The 20,090-nt window shown below is 41.3% G+C and overlaps 1 protein-coding gene across 1 annotated transcript in view; it reads right to left on the minus strand.

The window, feature by feature from the left end:
- The window catches only part of WDFY4 (WDFY family member 4), a 113,408-nt gene extending 102,871 nt beyond the window's left edge, over window positions 1-10,537 (minus strand). The window contains exons 1-9 of the mRNA XM_053983638.1: window positions 10,277-10,537; window positions 6,598-6,712; window positions 5,901-6,004; window positions 4,373-4,519; window positions 3,822-4,011; window positions 2,565-2,754; window positions 1,570-1,730; window positions 768-1,220; window positions 286-390 (exon numbers count right to left, since the gene is read on the minus strand). Of these exons, the coding sequence (XP_053839613.1) occupies window positions 286-390; window positions 768-1,220; window positions 1,570-1,730; window positions 2,565-2,754; window positions 3,822-4,011; window positions 4,373-4,519; window positions 5,901-6,004; window positions 6,598-6,712; window positions 10,277-10,537 (1,726 nt within the window). The remainder of the gene's footprint in view (window positions 1-285; window positions 391-767; window positions 1,221-1,569; window positions 1,731-2,564; window positions 2,755-3,821; window positions 4,012-4,372; window positions 4,520-5,900; window positions 6,005-6,597; window positions 6,713-10,276) is intronic.
- Window positions 10,538-20,090: the final 9,553 nt, after the last annotated feature.

Genomic DNA, 20,090 nt, shown 5'->3' on the forward strand with positions numbered 1-20,090 from the left:
TTTTATTTTTTACAAGCTAATTTGGTGCATCCTATATAAACACTTCAGGAGTATGCACATGGATGAAGGAAACAAGCTGACTACTGGGACAAAGCTCATTATGCAGGATGAGAATACTTTTCTCTCATTTCTTCCTAGTGTAACACGGTCATCCCTACACTTCTTGCTTTTTTCCTCCATTTCTGACGGAAGCGCAAAAGTCAGAAAATTTGTTGGTGCTCCTTAAGACCATGGCCACTTACCACCAAATATCATGAGGTAACGCAGTCGTGTGTATTTCCTTACCTGTGTTCCTCACAGACCTTGCTGTAAGGGCAGCCACCATTTTCAGCATCACAACATTTAATTCCTTCTCAGTGCCTTCTTTCAGGCTAGGCAGATGAGTTCCAGCTGTCAGCATATTAAAAGTTACGTTACAATATACAAGAAATGGAAGGAAGAATTTTTCTTGCTCCAATCTCAAGCTTGCATTCTACAGAACCCCAAATTAAGACCTGTTTAAAAGTGTGGGTTGAAGGGTGCCACCCAGAAAAATTCAACATACACTAGCAAAGAAAAGCCCAGAGCTGTTTAGGCTAGTGAACAGAAAAATAAACAGCAAATATTTCAGAGGACCCAGCTTGTGTGTCAAATTTAGGCCAATTGGCTTGAAGACAAAATCTAGCTACTCAGTATAAAAAAATACATAAATTTACTGTAGAAATAGATTATTTATTCCTGTTGATCTGCCTACTTCAATGGTCATTGTAAGTGGCATTAAGTTGTACCTGATTTCCTCAAGATCTTGGCTTCCTTCCTCAAAAGTGCCAGCAGTAGGCCTAAGAGCCCAGAGTCACGGAAAATATCACTAAATAACAAGTCCTTCTGGGTCATGCTGAGAAGGCACTGGAGAGCTGTTAAGGTGCAGAATGGCACTGTGTTTTCCTTTATCAAATATTGAACCTTCTTCAAAATCTCATGGGGAACATAGGAGAGGTCCAGGACTATGGACTCCACCAGTGTGAAGAACTGGACTTGGACTGGGTGTGGTTTGAAATGAATTATGTCAGTGAATTGGTTGATAGGTTGCAGTGTCCATTCCAGAAGAAAGAAGTTCACTCTGTCCCAAGCCCATATGGTACCAATTGCTGCCAAGATTCTTCCACAGAGGTGCTGATCATTACTTCTCTGGAAAATGGATTGCAACACCTGGAAAGGCTGGAGGTTTTTCACTGTCATTCCTGTGCAGAAAAAACCCAGGTGAGATAATTTTTACCTGAGTGTCATGTAAGTCTGCAAGCACCCTAACTGCAATGTTAGATCATCTGAAAGTGGAAATAAGAGCAACAGACATGAGGGATGTGATTGGGAGGCATATTCTTCAGCTTGGATGAGACACTAGAGCTAACTTGTTCATTTCAGTTTGATGTAGGTGGCATTCAGGCTCCTGCAGCACTGACACATAGATCTGAAGATGCCACACCATACTCCTTTCCTCCATATTAAGACACAAAATGAATAGAGTTTCATTTTGCTATGACCCACGCAGCCACATGTGCACATATATACACACACACGTATGCACCGTACCAGAAGGCTGTGTCCGCTCAAAATCAAAGTGTGGCAATTGGGGGTGTACAATATTGCCAGAAACTTTCAGTTCAGTTTTTCCACAGGTTGTAAGGCAAGTCAGCATGTCCAAGATCTCATCCAGATAGGGGTCTCCTTCATCTTGCTGCAAACCCTCGCATCTAGGAACAAAACTCGGGACAGTCATATGTTCATGCCTTAATTATACAAACACTGGATGCATCATCAGGCATAGAGCACATAGGAGCTACACAGAACAATCCACACCACGGTGGCACTGAGTCAGAACAAAACCTACAGACCGAAGGAAACTGAAGTGACACTGAAAGAGTTTTGTTATCAAAAGGAAGGTAAGTGTTTTAACTTAGTCCCGTTATGTGTCCTTAAAAAAAAACCACAAAAAAAGTCTGATTTGGGGAATAAAAATTTAAACTTTTTGAGAATTCAAATAATTAAAACACACTTCATATAAAAAAAAGAAATTCTGCCTGGTGTGACAACACAAGGTGACAAGGAGAGTAACAGATTCTGCTTTGTACTTTGTACTAAAGCGGATTTTTCCTGATGTGTTTATGTTCATCTCGGTTCTGAAGAATGTAAACATCTCAGATTTAAGTTTGGGTGGGTTTTGTTTGCTTGTTTTTGCAAAGTAAGGAGATAGTGTTTCCCTCCCTAGCTGACTGCGTGCCTGGATAAAAAGCTCAGCTTAACTGAGACAAATGTCTCTGACCTACATCCTCTATAATACTAATTGATGAAGAAATTTTGTCTTGTGTTCAAAAAAGTCTCTATCCCACCTGCAAACTAACTTCCCCTATATTGTTCTCCTTCTGTTATGGCTAAAGTAGTAAAAGTTATGTACTGCTTCCCTTCCTAATATAGCAATGCTTTGCATCCACAGAGCTACCTATATGATTCATATTTTAAGAGATCACTATGCACTCTGAAAATTAAGCTTTACTATCCTCTAGAAGCCTACTAGAAACCTCTCTTACCTGAGTAAAATTTTTAGCAGGAGTTGGTAGCCATCATTATTTTCGAACTCTGTTAACAAAGCTGACGATACAGGATAAGAATCTTTCACAAAGCACAGCACAATACTGGCAGCTTCACACACATCACAAGCAGGTAGAGTATCAGCCAGTGTAAAGAGATTCTGAACAGCTATTTTAATGCAGTCAACTGCTGTGGGAAGAAAAAAAAAAGCAGGTATTTATAACTGACAGTCAAACAAATTTAAAGTTGCTAACAAAAATTAAACAAATTGAAGTTATTTCCTAGTAAAATAGGAGTCAGATAACTGTTTTGCTACAAAGAAAAGAAAAGAGGATATATAAATATCATACTCATTTCAGAAGCATTGCTGGCTTTAAAATATGCATGCATTTCTTTGCTTTACTAACAGAAATTGATTTAATCTCAGGAGTATAAGCTTTCAACTCCCCAACTTACCAAAATTCATATATACTGAATCCAGCTGTCTGAGCACAAGGTAAGCAGAGACTAACAGATGTAATTGTCTCATACTAAGTCAATCATACATTCTGTGCAGAGTTCACAGAATAATTCTTTGCTCAATGAATCATATGTAATGGGGTACAGGCATTTTGCTTTGAAAAATGAAGCTTAATCTCATGGCCAGTCCTTCCAGGGCAACTTAAATATATCCAAATAATTCTTTCCATCTCACTCACAAAGCCACATTTTTATTTTAAAAAATAAAAATATCTTTATGCATTTACTCCATGACATGGAATACTGATGGTATTTTGTGCATTATAAAACTATTTTTTCACTTCTAAGAAATTGAGACTTGTGGCCTTTGCATTTCTTCATAAGAAAAAGATTGCTAGAACTAATAAAGCCTAGAAAGAAATGAGCACTTAACCAACCACATTGCTGTCCCAAAAGATACCCCTACTCTGATAGTGCCCCCAGCCTTGTATTTAGTGTTCATGAGTCTCAGACCCACAGACTGTCACACAACTTAAGAAAAAAAAAAAACACCTCTTCCTCTTGTCTATGTCAGTGTGATTAAGTGGGATTGGCTCTTGGCTGTAATTTTGAGGGTTTTTTTATGTTAGATGACTATCAGTACTAAATAAAGCTTCTCTCTACTAAGTCACAAGCCCATGCTTTGCAGCTGACTACTGGATGATGTATGGGAGATTACAGATGATGTAATCTATCCTGGGGAGACTCTTTTTGGTAATTCATTCTCAGGGGAACTATGAGGAAAGAAGAAGGCAAACCTTGTAGGTACACAATGCTGGTTTTGGTCTGAGCCTTTGAAATTGTTCTTAGCACACAGCCTGTAGGTACTTTCCATGACTGGCTGCACTGGTCCCACAGAGAAGAAGTTGCTATAATTAATGACTGAAGTTTATCAGCTGCCAGCAGTTCCTCTATGCCTTGTTCCTCTTTGTACATGTTAATCATTATCTGAAAAGCAAGCAAATATCAGCTAAAATAAACACCTCTAGAGATACCCAGGAGATGAAGAATAATCCACTGGGGAAGGAGATTACAAGTTTCATACTAATGCCAGGAGAAAAGATGCAGTGAAATCAACAACTACCACTAGGATATTCTTAATGGATTTTTCCCAGTTAAAGTCATGTTGTTTTGTTTAGTAAAAAAATCAGAGATAGTTTATATATTCTTATATGGCTCCTGATAGTCATTCAACATTTTGCAGCCCAAGCTTACCAATTTTTTGGCAGTTTGAATCAAATGAACAACTAAGAGCCTAAGTGAACATCTGAGTACCCAGGGCAAACGAATCCCCAAATGCAAATCTCACCTTAACAAGCATTTCCTGAGTTTGGGTATCATCCTCACTTGTCTCCCTGTCATCACTGGTTTTCTTCAGAGGGATGGTAAAGAAAAGGTACAGGCACTGCATCAGAGCAGCTGGGAGTCCAGATCCAATAATATTCCACATAGTCCTCTAAGAAGAAAATAAGATCAGTCCCTCCAGAAGTTGACCACAGTTTCCTTGTGTTCCTACACACTGAGAATAGTCATGGCAAATGAAAGACCCACTTGAGCATTTTACCCTCATGGGTGCTCTAGGGCACACAAGACTGGCAGTTACATAGCATGCCTGTAAAATCCACTTGGCAGAGTTAAATACACTGTGTGTGTTGCTGTAGCTGTTCCCAGGACTCCTTGCTCCAGCTGAACTACAGCTTTGGCAGTACTCTGTCCTGCATATGGAGACCTGCAGTCAGTGAAGCACACAGCCTGCAACCTAACTAGCAGCTGAACCAACAGCACGGCCAGGGACTGACAGTGTCCCCTTTACCATTACTTTCCAGGACACTCTGCAGCTAGAGAGGCCTGGTATGCTGAAAGCATGAATTCTCCACTCCCTCCTGACTCAGGACAGCAGCAGTTTACCTATAATACCTTCACTTTTTTTTAACATATTGAATAACTGCACACACTTCTAATTACAGATTTTATAAATGCAAGTGACAGTTTCTTCACAGTGTTTCTCAATACTTAGTTTCTTCTCATCTTCACTATGGCTGCATAGAACTTCCAGAGAAGTCTCAGTGTGTGTGCTTGGCACACAGTAGTCATAACAAAAATCAGCACCAAACTAGCTGAAGAATAAGGTTTGTGATGTGAAGTTTTGTGAGTATGTGTGCTACAAAAAATGGCAACGTCTTAAATCTGTGAAAAACACAAGTCTCATCAGAAAGTTCATGTTGTGACTAGCTATATATATAATTTTATAGAGGTCCTTATGATACAGAACATATCCACTATAATATGACAGTAAGATTTTATTTTCGTATGTCTTTGAACAAGAAAGACTAAGACAAACTGTTTAACTAAATGTCATGGATAAACACACCACAGATGCCCACCAGCAGGCTGTACTCCTGATGCCAGTCTGCATTGGGAATGGCTGTACAAGTAGAGTTTGTGAAACACTTCAAAGCGAGAGACTATCAGGACTGAAAAGTCAACCACTGTATTATCAGACAGATTCTTACTATTCATCTTTTTTGATATGTAGACTGAAAGAATACACAAAAAGATACACAATGGGTGGGAAAAAAAGTAGAGAAATACTGGAAAAACCAGCTGTCTGATAACCAAAACAAAAAAGGTATCTGAAAGCACAGAATGCTTACTTCTCTCTTTTAGAAAAGCCTGGCCTACAAACGTGGTGGTGTGTCCTTTAACTGCATACCTTGGGCATGCTCAAGCTCAAAATATTAGGGAAAATGCAAATACTGAGACTTGGGTGTTCCACTGTACCCACACAGTTTCTCTGAAATACAGTGGAAAACATGCTTTGTGGTATTTTCTCTTACCATGTCAGTCTGTGAGAGCAGATACACTGATTTCAGGAGCAAATGGCCATCTCCTGCTTCCCCTTTCTGCTTCAGCAATTGCTCCAAAGCCAGACGAGCTTCTTCTGTTATCACAAAAACATTAAACTTTAATTATTTAGTGAATGACAAAAATGCTGCATTTATGCTTTCTTCTTCTTCATGTTGCTAAAGTTGTCAGATGTGTCACAGATCTGACAAATTTAACAAAATTACAGTAGCAGGAGTCCACTAAAGTAAACAGAAAAACATAAAATTATTTTGAACTGAGCATCAAGCTCAATTCATGTAAACTACATGTTTCAAGCTGAAAAATTTCACCAAGAATACCAGCTCAGTTCATGAACCCTGGCAGCTGACAGCACAAAGAATGTACAACAGCCACCAACCTAGCAATGTTTTTCTTATTTAAGAAAGCTCCCCAGAATAGGGTATAACCTATTCTTTCACTCTTACCTGCATTACACACTTCCAGCTACAGAAGTTCCAAACTAAAAATCAGCATGGCATACAGGGCCAAATCTTCAGTGCAATCACCTCAAATCAGTCCTAGCTCATACCCACTAAAACATCTGGCTTGCTACATAGCATTTTCCTGTTCCCCCTTTATTTCCAGCACAGAGAAAGACACACATTTCCAGAATAAGAGGATCCAATGGATTTGGTATGGAATCATTACCTGCAGGTTTCCCGTTGAGGTTCCTCTTAATTTCTTTAGTCAGAAGCTTGGAAACCTCACTGGCTAACAGCTGAATGTTGGGGAATACGATTTCTCCAGCAGACTGTTCCCAGGCCTGAAATCCAAGTGTAACTGTTAAGTCTCTGACACATCATGTCTCTGGTAGATTGACAAAAATGAATAAACATAAATAAAGGAGGATAAGGCTAACATTCCTCTATAAAATTCTCTCCCTAGTCAGACAGGCAGCAATATGACACTACAGATACAGAAATCAAACTGGAATTAACTTTTGAATCATGTAATGCACTTACTAGAGAGCTTTTACATCATTTTCTATACTGAATAAAATTCAAACAATGTAAATGTTGGTCATACCCTGTGTCACTAATTATTTGTATCAAAAATTATGCTAGCCCCTTTCAAAGTATGACAAACATCCTGAAGAAACACACATTTATAGACAATATTATAAACAATTTATAAATAAGTTTATAAGTCACTTGTTCAAGAATGGACAAGCAATTAAGTACAAAACTTACTAGATAAACAACAGGAAGACTTGCTGATTCCCTGAGTCTGACAAACAAACCCCTCTTATGTTTCTTAGCCCTACCTTTGGGGAAAAAATTAAACATCAATAAAGAAAATATTCTAGCAGACTAATACTATTGCACCCAACCAGCCTCCGAGAACCAGGTGCCAATTCTTTTATACAGAACATCTGCTGATACACACATTTATGTATTAGCAACAGTTCAGCATTCACCTCTAAAGACCAGTCTGAGATACCTCTGTCCTCAGCAATCTTGAAAAATTTTCTTTACAAGTCTCCTCCTTTCAAAAGCTCTGAAAAATCACACTGTAAGCCCCAATGATTAAAGGAAGAAAAATGACATAAGTCTTCCTAAAAAAAATTGGATCAGACATCCCATAGTACTTTCTGCCAAGAAATCAGTGCAACTCTTTGTAAATTAAGATCTTCCACAAATATTATTTCCTTCCCTACCATGGCTTTCAATTTATTTTCTTTCATCACAGATGGCAGCTTGTGGACAAAGTGTCAGTCACCTCTCAGTAATAAGGCAAGCATCAACTTTTTACTTCATTTTACTGCAGTCAATAAGTAAAATGCACCCAAATCTTCTTTCTGTGCTACAAGAGTGAAATGCAATTGCACAGTGTACCTATTATTAATTTTCATCAATCAGTCAATAATATTAAAAGCAATTTTTTTTTTCAGATTTTGACCATAAGTTACTTTCAGAGACAGTTGCAGAAGCAAGATCCACCAATTCATCCATCTCTGATGCAGAAGAGAGGGAAAATCTGTAAAGAGCAGAAGCAAGCTGTGCAAACACAATGACAAGAAACCTACAGTCGATTAAAAATACACTTCTGTCATTAAGCTATGCCCTTTTTCAGAAGAAAGCAGAGCGAGATTTCTGCCCCTCTTCCTCAAAGATTTCTGCCCCTCTTCCTCTTAACACTTCAGAAAGGCCCTGCTATACTCACTCTTCTGCTAACAGAATGAGCAGGATAAGTTTTAGAAGCTCAGACCATACACTGCAGAGAGCAGTAATCAAATGTTCACAGCAATGCTACTAGTCAGCTCCCTACAAAACAGGCCACTAATGTTCTGATTTGATTTTGTCAGTGCTTTTCCTGAGGGTCGGACACCAATCTTTAGAATACACTGTCCTTTAGGAACAGACTTAATTAATTTCATATTCATGTCTGAGCCTATAGAAAATCTCTATCTGGGAGCATATCAATCTGATTCCATTGCAGAACATCTGCTTTTAGGGGAAACTCAAATAATATGGTATCAAAGTAATCTGATTTTCTTTCTTCCTCTTAAACCTGTTTCTACGTATTTAAGATTCTGCCACAAGTTCCCTGTGTCTGCTGTTACCATCTGCCCTTCCTATTCTATGGTTCATGGAGAGATGTTAGCTCAAAACCTGCCATGTAATAGAACGTTCTGATACTTTCTGAGGCACCAAGAGGGAAGATACACAGAAGGCACATTAAAACGGCTCCCAGCCCAGGCCTGAATCACGAGCAGATGGCTGACATTTCCCTCCCACCCTTTTTCCTTCCACGTCAAGGAGTGTCAGTGAGTAACGAGCCCCCGCACCCCAGGTGTCTCCTGCTTGGTGACCCTCTCTCTGCCCAACCAAGTAAGAGCTAAAGCACTAAAACAAAAAGGCAGAGATGCACTGGAATCTGCATGATCAGAACAGGAAAGTAAAAGCAAGAGAAAAATCTTCCAAGAAAGGAGAGGACTTACAGAGTCCATTGTTAAACAGGGGAAAATGAGGTTGTTTCTGTAAGAACTTCACAACATGTACATCTCCAACTGAGATGCATTTCCCCAAGCCAGCAGAAGGCTGCTATATGAAGGGAGTAAAAGTCATGTGGGGAAGGACATGATAACTAAAAGCTAAAGGGCAAGGTCCTCCACAATGTACTCTTAAATGAATGATGCAAAGCCAAAATCACACTTCTGGACCTTAATGCCTACAAAGCAGTGCAAAGCCCTACTAGCATATCTAAGAAAAGTGGAGAGCAAGAATCTCACACCTAGGGCACGAAATTTAGTGTTAAGCTAATGAAAAATTCACTTCTCCATTATGAATGTATTTGGTAGCAAAATTTCCTTTGAGAATTTAAAAGCCCCTTTTTACAAGCATTACTGAAATTCAGGAAATCAGTTTCTACAACCCTAAGGCTTGTGAAGTTCAGCCCTATAGAAAGGAAACTCATGATGGATATGCATATGTACAACATTGCCAGTCCCACAGCAATACTCATCTTGCCTCCTGGGAACAACAGTCCTTTGGCCCTAAAGTACTGGTACTAAAATTTATTTGCTTATTTATTGTGACATGTGAGAATTTACTGCTATGCTGTCCAATTTTTCATTCATAACACTCCTACATTTTATAACTTTTATCACCCTTGTTCAGCTTTCTTGGTTCTTTGAAAATTTCATTCCAAAAAATTAACAGCACATTAAAGGCATTCTTGCTTTTCATACTTAGTTAAGGATCAGTAATTCTAAAGGTGTTGTATATAATCTCATCTCACCACAACTTGTTTATTTCATGCTCACTAGATGGTATTCAAAAACTAAAGCTCTAATAGAACTCAGAAACATGGAGATCTTAGAATTTCAATTTAATTGTAAATTTGAGGCAAGAAAAACTCAATGGAAGAATTTCACATAGAGCCTACATAGAGCAATATATTGCTTATGAAAACAGGAGGAAGCAGTTTAGAGAGACAATCTTCTATAGCGAGGCCTGTTTGTTGGGATGAGTTAATGCCCTAGAAGCATTAAGGATGCATGTTTTCCATGGACCTTCAAGAGGAAGTGTGCTGGTTTGGTCTGGGGTAGAGGCTGGTCTAGTTTCAATGGGGCTGGTTTGGATTTGTGCTGCACACAGGGCTGATAATAGAGATGTTGTTGTCATTGCTGAGCAGGGCTCACACAGAGCCATGGCCTTTTCATGCTGCCACACTGGAGAGGAGGCTCCCAATGGAGTAAAAGAATTGATCACCTAGAGGGATCCTGCTTCAGTTAACTACACTGGCTGTTTAGGTGACCACAGAATGGATAAGGCAAAAGAAACTCAAATTGTCATCTGCACCAAAGGCAATCAAGAGAACAAACCTTTAAGAAGAGGGGAAGAAATTCTAGCAGCCTTCTCTGTTGATCCTCTGGGATGAGAAATGGAGCCGCTTGTTCATATTCTACAAACTGTTTGCCTAGAGTCTCCCACAGGAGGGTATGGCTCTGGGGTAGCTCGTCCTTGCTGTGTGCAGGCTGCTCCAGCACTTCTGCTGTGTCTCCATCATCAGGGCTCTGCTCCTGCTCTCCTGCATTGTCAGGCGACTCCTCCAGCTGCCACATGAGTTCAGCTGCTTTGTCCATGCTGAGATGAGACCAGATAAATACACTGTTATTTACACCTCTTACCAGTCAACTCTCCCAAGAAATTAGACACTAACAGTTTTAACTGTTGGAGTTAGAATTTAGAAATACAGAAACGTTCTCAGTCACTGACTCTTTTCCAATTTTAATGGCAAATCAACCTGCTCCTGGACAAGAGCATTACTACCCTGTAACTGCATGAACAAGCTCTCTTCCATGAGATGTATGCATGTGATACACAACTCATCTGGGCTTTGGCAGAACAAACCAGTAAACCACACAGAAAATCTTTATTCCAGCCCCAGCTTTGCCACTGAGGCAGATCCTCTCCCTTGTACCTCAGCCACTCCAACTGTAAAAGAAGTTGTAACTATTACTATCAGCAGATCTGCACCATAAGAGCACTAGCCAAGAGCTAGGTTACATTTCATTGGGTATGGTTGCTAAATCTAGCTGCACATCACTGATACACTCCCCACCTAGAGTGAAGCCCATCTGGAATAGTAGCTGTGTGGAAAACCCAAAGATTCCTCACAGAGCTGTTCTGGCCCAAAGAGGCAGCAACATTCAGCTCTTCATTGTGGCAGATGTACAGCTCTGTACAATAGGTATTTTCACAACACCACTGCTTGTTTTGCTGATCCTGTAAACTGAAGCGGATTTGCTGCAATGAAAGTGCATGGTGCTTCTGGCACTCTCATTTCCATCAAAATTAAAATGGGTCCATCTTACACAACACATCGAGGAGTGTAGTAGGAAAACACATCCTTCTGGTACCCTTATCTCAACCCCAAGTCCTCTCATCTACTTTACAGCCATGTTTTCATCCATAATGCTCTGGGGGCTCACTCAGCCCTATTTCTTTGCCACAGCCTCTATGAACTTACCCTGCTATGCTGAGCCTAAGCCATGACAACACTTACACCAACAGGGATCAGGCTTCTCCAGTTTCCATCAAAGTCATCCATATGCTTGCTGGAGTCTAGGTCATTGTCTCCTGGGACTATGACAGGACAAATTATGACAGTGTGGGTGGGCAGATGGGAGTTGTCACCAAAATCAATGTAGCTCACTTTGCTTAGCAAATATATAGTTTTTTAAGAGCTCAAAAGAGTCTTTAAGAAATCATTACCTCTCAAAGAAAAAAAAAAAACAACAATGTGCCTTCATTTCTGGGAAATAGGTTCTTTCTCTACAGTGTCTCTTGGATTGCCATTTCAATAAAAATGCCAAAAAATCAAACATAACTAAAATCTGAGTCAGATCTGCACTACCAATACATGCATACTTTAAAATAAATTTTAAAAGACAGTGTTATGAGCCTGGCTTAGAATTATGAGCCAACACTAAAACAGCATTTGGGATTCTCTTCCTTCATCATCCATCAGTTACACAGCTAGCTTACTGCTTGCATTCTGCCCACTCCATGCCAGATGAACCAGTCTCACTTCCACACTCCTGCAGTATCTCTCTACCACAGATACGAAGGGCAGGACATTTATCTTGTCACTGTGCACCACACTACCTGCAGCAAGATGATGGTCCCAGCAGACACCTGTGCTTAGATGCAAATGCTGGTCCTTCACACTACGACACATGCTAACTTATTTTACCACAGCCCATACTCTGTTCTTTGCTAGGAGATGGAGGCCTATATAATTTTGATCAGTCCCCAAGGAACAGTCTGTCTAGAACTTCCTATCTCCACAACATTTTGTGTTCTGCTGCTGTTGTTTTCCTTAATTATCTGTATTAAGACAACGAGCCCTATGAGAAGAAAAAGTGTGGTGACTGCCACACTTTTTACACAAGAGTAAACAGGAACACTGTGTTCCTCGTGACTGTGTGGGAGTTACATTTGTCATATGTTATACTTAACTCTGGTGTGGGATTTTGACCCACTTGAGTCATCCTGAAGCTCTGTGTTGGTTGAGAAAGCCTGGGTGCTGTTCTAGCAGTGAGCATAGTTCAGTAATGTTTTCAGTGAGGCTCAACTTGGATCCCAAATAGGAAAGCCATTCTCTTCCTCAAGGAAATCTCTCACCTTGGAAGCTACTCTGCTAAGCCTAAATCAATGCTAACGAGTAACTCACTCCAGTGCCTACATTCACCATGGTCTTCTGCACAGAGAGCCCCAAAGTGCTTTACAGAGGGATTCTATAAATGGTGAAACTTAGTCATGGAGAGGTGAAACAAAGTGCTTCCACTGGCCTCAAAAGAAGGTCAGTGACTGATGAGTCAACTCCCTGAGCTGCCCTGCATGGCCCTGGAAATGTGGTTACCAATTTTCTCTTCCTATTTATACTTGACTGAGAAGGCCTTTCTTGTTGGTGGCACAGTTAAAGCAAGCAGGGATAGCCTCTCAAAGTGTTCACTCTGTGAATCTGTGTAATGAAAGAGTTCATCCCAGCTCCACAGAAGCTCTTACAACCAGTTACTCACAAACAACTTCCTTAGTGAAGATCAACTTGTAACAGGCTATGTGACACGTTTAAAGTGTATGTGAAACACTTTAATCTCCAAAACTACATGAAAGCAAAAGGAAGATTATGATATTCCTTGGTATTTATTCCAACTATCTATATTCCAAAAGCCATATCAGACTAAGTATCAGTCCTCCAGTATTAGTCTGTTGACTCTACTTGCACAATATGCTTTAAATATTATTTCTACTAGAAGCCTTTTCTTGCATCTACAATTTGATTAGGACTTTTAAATCCTTTCAATTTTCTTTTCATCTGGGAGGACAATTAATCTTCTAGACCAATCACAAAATCACATAGCTCATCATTCAAATATCTTTGATATTAAGGATAACTTAGGTATTTTGAAAAGGTCTTATATGTTGTCTCTTGCACACTCCACCACTTGTTCTGATCCTCAGTGTAAGTTAATAGCTTATTTCAGTTTTGATAAGTTTTTTGTTTGATTCTTGATTAGGTTTGATGAGATACTTTTTGATAAGTATCACAATTATACAAAAAGTAAATGCTAAATAAAAATAAAAGATATAGAAGTGAAGACTAATCAAATAAATCTGATAGCATAATTCAGAATGCAGTGACAGGTTACAGAGAGAAAGTGGAACTTAATCATGTATTTCCCCTTTTTTTCTAAATAAAGCTTGTGTGAAATCACACAGCAATGTGGCTACATCTTTCCAGACTGAAAAGACAGAAGGGAAGAAAGGCCTGACCAAAACTGGCAGAAGGATCAGCAGAATACTGTTACTGACAGCTTACTAGTTGAACAAACATGATTTTTAATGACATTTTAATTATATTTATCTGTGATTACCCCCTTCAGCAGTTCATAGAAGGATCCCATTCAGGTAAAAAATCCCAATTTGCACCAAGACTAAATAAGAATCAAATCTCATACTAAAATTCAGGCCAAAATTGGACCCCTTTTTACAGTAAATATCTTTTAAAAAATGTTAGTTGGGTATACATGGCAATCTTTAATCTCCAAAAGTACATGAACACAAAATAAAGACTGCAATTGGCCTTATTTACTCCAACTATTCAGATAGCAAGAGATATACTAGACAAAATATCAGACCCCTAGTTCTAGGACTACCAGCTTTAAATATTCTTTCTCTAATATACTTTTCTTGAATATTAAATCCCAGGATTCCATGGACTATCGGAAACACACAGCTCAGATCATCCCAAAAATCCAGTGTGATACTCTTTTATACTCCCTTCTTTTAATTGCCAGCCAAGATGACTGTTTAATGAACACAGCTATGACAGCTAATAATTGTAAATGCCAAAACCAGGAATTCAACTACTTCCTAAGGAAAACTGTCTTTGCACTGCAACTTCGGGTGAACTTTTACTTCACTAATTGAAAGTAATCCTATAATAACATACCAGTTGCAACCAATATTGCAGTCTGTTCTGTCTGCATTCGCAGACAATCTCTTGACATACCTGGGCTCCTAGATTTGGTAGCTCCTATGGCAGTCAATAACCATATCCAGAGAAATGAATGTTGTTGCTTCTGCCCTAGTAGGCATGTTGGTGTATGCAGTAGCTCCCACTCTGCTCTTTAAACTTTCCACTGTGAATCACCTGATTAGCTGCTGCACTTGCTTCCTGGGGAAAGCAGAAGTGAAAAGCAAATGAACCACAGCTCAGGAGCCATCAAGCTCCCAAAGCAATTTAGAACAGTTCAGCTAACACACGAACGTGGAAGGCACAGCATTCTTCTCTCTGCATCAAAAGTAACCAGGTATTTCCCCCTCTGTACCATATTCAAAAGGGGGAAGGGGAGTGGGATTTGTTTCATTTTGGTTTTGAGTTTAAGGTTTAAAAAACTAATACAGCACCACAGAGCTCATGCTCTCTGTGCAACAATCTATGGCCAAAGTCAGGCAACTACTGTAGTCCTTCCTCAAATGCTGCACCCTTAAAATAAATACATTTGAATGGCAAGGGGAACTCTGAGTCCCTGACCACTTTACTGAAATGGTCAAGGCAGCTACTCAGATCAAGAGGCAAACAAACACTATAAGCTCACTGACAACATAAATGAACCTTGATTAGATAGGGGCTTGGGGGAAGATTACTTCTCAGTTGTCTAGTTTCTTTTTTGTCCTCCCTAAAACACATCTGAAAGGTTTTATAATGGTTTTTTAAGGGAATGTAGAGTTTAAACATTTTTACACAGGAAATCCAAGTGTTTCCAACTGCTTCTCTCCAGCAATTTTATGGTGACCTTGAAAACCAATGGGATCATGAACTTAGAGTGACTGAAACCTGAGGGGACTCTACCCTAGGTGGTTAAAGCTACCTGTTTTCTGTTAATATCTGCTTTATTCAAATGCTTGAAAAAGCATTCAGAAGGAAAACTAACCAACTTTCTCTTCCAACTAAGCTGCAACTGCGCTGCATAAAGTGCTGCTAATCCAGGCTGAAGACTCCTAGTAAGTCATAAGCCAGGATAGTAATTGCCTATACTCCACAGGGACCTCTCTTGATGCAGTGGTGTTCCTGGCACAGAGCAATCCCAGAGGACAGTTCTCATCCTTTATGGGGAATGTCTTGTATTGGAATACAGGCATCAGCAAAATCATGGCTTCAGTTCTTCCCTTTACACCTTATACCAGAATTTAAACACAACTGTAGCTTTGCTGCAAACAGAAATACAGATTTAGATCCCAAGGAAAAGACTCTCTGTATAAACTCAGCAGTCTATACATACAGTAGCCTCGAAGCTGACCAGGTTTTGGAAAGCATTAGCTAAATTTAATAAGTATAATTTACAGACTGTTTACATACTGCTAAGTATAATTTACTTAGACGTTTTTCAAGAAGATGGAAGGTCACCCGGAGCTATGAACACCCAGGGCAGCTCCAGTGAATGTTGCATTTGGCCACTTCAGTGAGCCCCAGAGCCGCTCACAGCCCCATGCTGCACTGGTGTGGCTGTGGGGCCTCTGATAGCTCTCAGCACAGGCAGGGCAAGTTCCTACAGCCTGTGAAGGTCTGTGCCAACACATCTGCTGCTTTCCTGCTGTAGGCCATTCACATACCAGCTGATCTACTTCCAGCTGCAATCTAGCCCAACCCACGCTGCTGAGATGAATGGCAGAAGCACAGAGATCCAGAAGAGAATATTAATACCAATCTAGAGAGAACATCACTGTCTTAGACTTCCTAACTCAGAACCAAACCTAAGTGTGCTCCATTTCCACCCTTTTACTGCCACTTTAAAAGCACAGGTCATTTGCAGCAGCCCTGCCACACTGTTTGGTTAGAGATTTATTTCCCAGAGATATTCCCAATCCAATGGTACCTCCTCACTAGATGACGTCAGGACTCAAGCAGACACAATCGTTAGAACAGTCACAGCAGAGGAAGTACCATTTCTCTTTTTCACACTTCACTAACTGTTGATGGGCCTGAAAGTCCAGTTTCAACATGCCCACCCACTTAATCTCTGCTTCACTGGAGCAAAACAGATGTAACCAAATTATGTGTGGTAAAAATAACTCAAGGGGTAAAGACAAACATACAGTTCACATAGTAAGAAACAGCACCTCAACACCCTTTTGTCAGCCTGGGTTGTTTCTACTAAAAACCCCTTTGTAATGTTCTTCCACCTACAAAAACAGGAAGAAAAATCCTTCTTTGTCCTCTTCCCTATAGTCTCAGGGAAACAACAACATCAAAAAAAAAGACATGTCTCCCACATGCATTTGCATCTATGTCCAGGGCACCTAATTCAAAGGAACCTTCACTTTGTTTGAGACATCTAGAAAGGGCACTAAATCTCCTGGTCCCAGGAGCCAGGTCTACCAACACCAGCTGGAAACTGCTAGCTGGTAGGGCAGCGCTGTGATGTAGGTCATCCATGGCCCCGTGGAGTTGGTCTCCTGCCTGAGCCAGACATACAGCTGGCTTTCTGAGGCAAGGATCCAGAGATAACTGGAGCTACAAGGCCCACCTGTCTCTCAGCATCCAATGCTGTGCCCCATGTTGCTTCTTGTCAAACTTGTCTCTTCTTTGCCATTCCAATCTCCACACACAAGTGGAAAACCAAGATTCATGCCTTTACATCTATGATACCAGCCACACCAATTTATCTTAGTGATTCAGAAAGCCAAGAATCACAGTACTTTTTCAGCCTGAGACTGGAGGTCAGCTAATGCAGATTTCCCCAAAAACACACTGGCAGAATGCTTCAGTTGTATTCCATTCCCCAAATGGCTGATGGCTAGAGCAAGAGCAGGCACGTCCTCTGGCTACTGCTATGCCACGGCCTTTGCCTGAGGGCTCATAGTTCAGCCCAACTACAAACCCAAATGGGATGGGGCTTTGCTGAAAAGCCTGTATTTCTCCCTTCAGCAGGTTTGTCTCCTTGTAGACATAAAAAATAAAATTCAGCTGAATTTGCTGAGACAATAAATTTTTGTGCTGCACATATGTAACCTTCAATCTAGAGAAAAAAGCAAGTTAAACATGTGTTCCTTTCAACATTTGAGTCCAAAAGTTGAATTAGTTGCAGGCTTTTCCCCACTCTTTGCCTTTCTTGCTAAAATCCATCATATTTTCTTGATAAAAAGAAAGTTGATTAAAAAATGTTCTTAGAATGATTATTCATTTCTTTAGGGAAGCGTCTGTGTTTCATTTTCCTCCCTTCTTTTCAGTGGCAGAACGGAAGCTGACAGAGAAACCGCAGAGAAAGGCAACGCAGAAATTTAAACCATCTGCTTAACCATCATTTTCACTCATCATTTTTCTCAGCAAATCTTGAAATATGCAATGAAGGAGGCATTCATCTCCTTCAGCACATCCTCCCAAAGCAGCAAAAGCAGCAGGCACAAAGAAGCTGCAGGACTGGGGGTCTGAGCAGCTCAGCTCCTCTCCCTTGGGCACACGCACAGGGGAGGCGTGGGGCAGCAGGTGTACAGAGGCCACCCCACCTCTTTGGCTGGGTCTCCTCTGGAGGTCAAAGCCCTGGGGAGGTGGAAGGAAAAGACACCTCCTGTTGGTGCTACCAGGCAGCCCTGGCTGAGCCAGGGCCCTTCCTGCCCAGGCCCTTGGGCAGCACCACACCCCTGAGGGGAAGAAGGCGCCATGTGCCGAAGCACAGCCACGCCGTGCAGACTGCCAGGTAACTCACGTGCCTGTGCACCTGCACAGGTGACTGACTTCAGCTTTAAATTAAATGGAGCTCATGCTGAGGAAACCGTGAGAGGCAGCTGGTGAAGTCATACAGTGTATCCACAAGGAGAGTATTTCCTGCCTGCCAGCATCCCTTGCACCTGAGCACTCTCAGCGAGTATCGGGAGCCCCATACATCCCACACTACTCTGGCACCACGGCTGTGGGTTCAAAAGGACAGGGCAGTTTGCAGCCTTGGTCCTGCTGTCAAGCTCCAAATTGTCTCAGGAAAGTGATCCATTTCCTCAGCCCATGTTTCCACTTGAGCAAGGTCAGGAGTTCTGCAGCCGGTCCTCTGCGCCTCCTGGCACCCAGCCTTTGTCAGCAGTAGCAATGTTATGTAGTAAGGATAACTTGTCACTTGAATTTCCCTATTTCAAAATGTTTCATTGGAAACAAATTCCCTCCATCAACACAAATCTGTTAATAAAAATGAATTTTTCCAATGTTTTTGTTTAAACAGGAACCAACAGAAGTGTATCCAATGGCCTGCATCTTACATGTTGGGCTGCAACAGAGGTTTTCAGTTTTTTGAAATCTGTGCAATCCTGAGGTAGTTTTCTACAGACTATTATGCAGCACATGTAAATCAGCTGTTTGATAGCCTCACACTTTGATCATTTTTGCCTCTGTTAAAATGAGTCAGGGGGCCTCACTGGATGATATAACTACAGAAGTACACTGAATAATTTTAAGCTACACTTTTAAAAAATTCTGTGCATAAATGTCGTGGTTTGACATGGAAGTGAATTTTTTCCAGGAAGTTGGGTCAAACCAATCAGTGGTCAGGTTTGGATATTGGCACCTGGAGTGACCACTGAAGGTATGGACACGCCTCTGAGAACACAGGGGGTTAAAAGCAAGAACTCCCAGGAGAACTGTCTCTTTTGGTTCCGGTCGTCAGAGAGTGCAGACGCTCCCCTGCCCAGCTACGGGCTGGGTGGGGGAGGGGAAGCCACGCGGCCTTGTCCAGGTAGGCTGAGGGTCTGGAACCGAGCCAGCTCCTGGACGGAAGGGTGGAGAGAAGTGGAGATGCCTTTGTTCCCCCCCCACAGAGGGAAAGTGACAGAGAACCTGGCGGCACCTGGAAAATTGCCGGCAGAGGAGAAGGAGAAGGGAGGGGATGATGCCCAGTGTGGGAGACGGAATGCTGGACCGAGATATCAGCCGTCCAGGGAGTCTGAACTTTTAACCCTTTCCAGGAAATGAGGGCTTTGTAAAATATTACTCCTCCTTGATTTGTAGTGGAAGAGAGACAGTCCGGGACCTGAGATGTTAGAAGAAGACATATTTAGGTGGGAGGAAATGATGAAGTAGCTTTTGGCTGGACTTTTCTTGTTAGCCATGGACTGAACCAAAATCTCCTGCAATAGAGACTGCATTTTAGGGGGATGCAGTGGTGACCCAAGGAGACCTGCTTCAGCTTCTAACCGCACAGGAATGGCAAGAACAGAAGAAAGCTGAGGAGGGAATGGTGATGCCCTCTGTCTTCGGGAAAGAAGATGATTTCTGTTCTTGGACCCTCGGCCCCAGGGGAAAATGGGGGGGACGGTAGTCCCAAGATGAGAAGCTGAACTGTTGTATCTTTGGGTCCGTGGCAAAGCATCCTTAAAGGAGCCCTATGAGCAGTCTGTCCATGCACGGTGGTGAGAGCACTGTGACATGGAGAGGAGAGTGTCACACTGGCAGATTTTCTCCAGGCGGTTGCCACGTGTGACAGGGAAACACAGGGTGTGGCAACTGTGTTTCCTGGGGGGTCTGTGGTGCAAGAGAGACTTCTCTCTCCCTTGATAGCTTGAGTATTGATTATCTGAAGGGTGGTAATTTGATCAGGAATCCCGGGTGATGTTTCATGGTGGGTGTTTTTGGAAATTGGGAGG

This window comes from Vidua macroura, chromosome 8 (assembly GCF_024509145.1).
Source record: "Vidua macroura isolate BioBank_ID:100142 chromosome 8, ASM2450914v1, whole genome shotgun sequence".
NCBI lineage: Eukaryota > Metazoa > Chordata > Aves > Passeriformes > Viduidae > Vidua > Vidua macroura.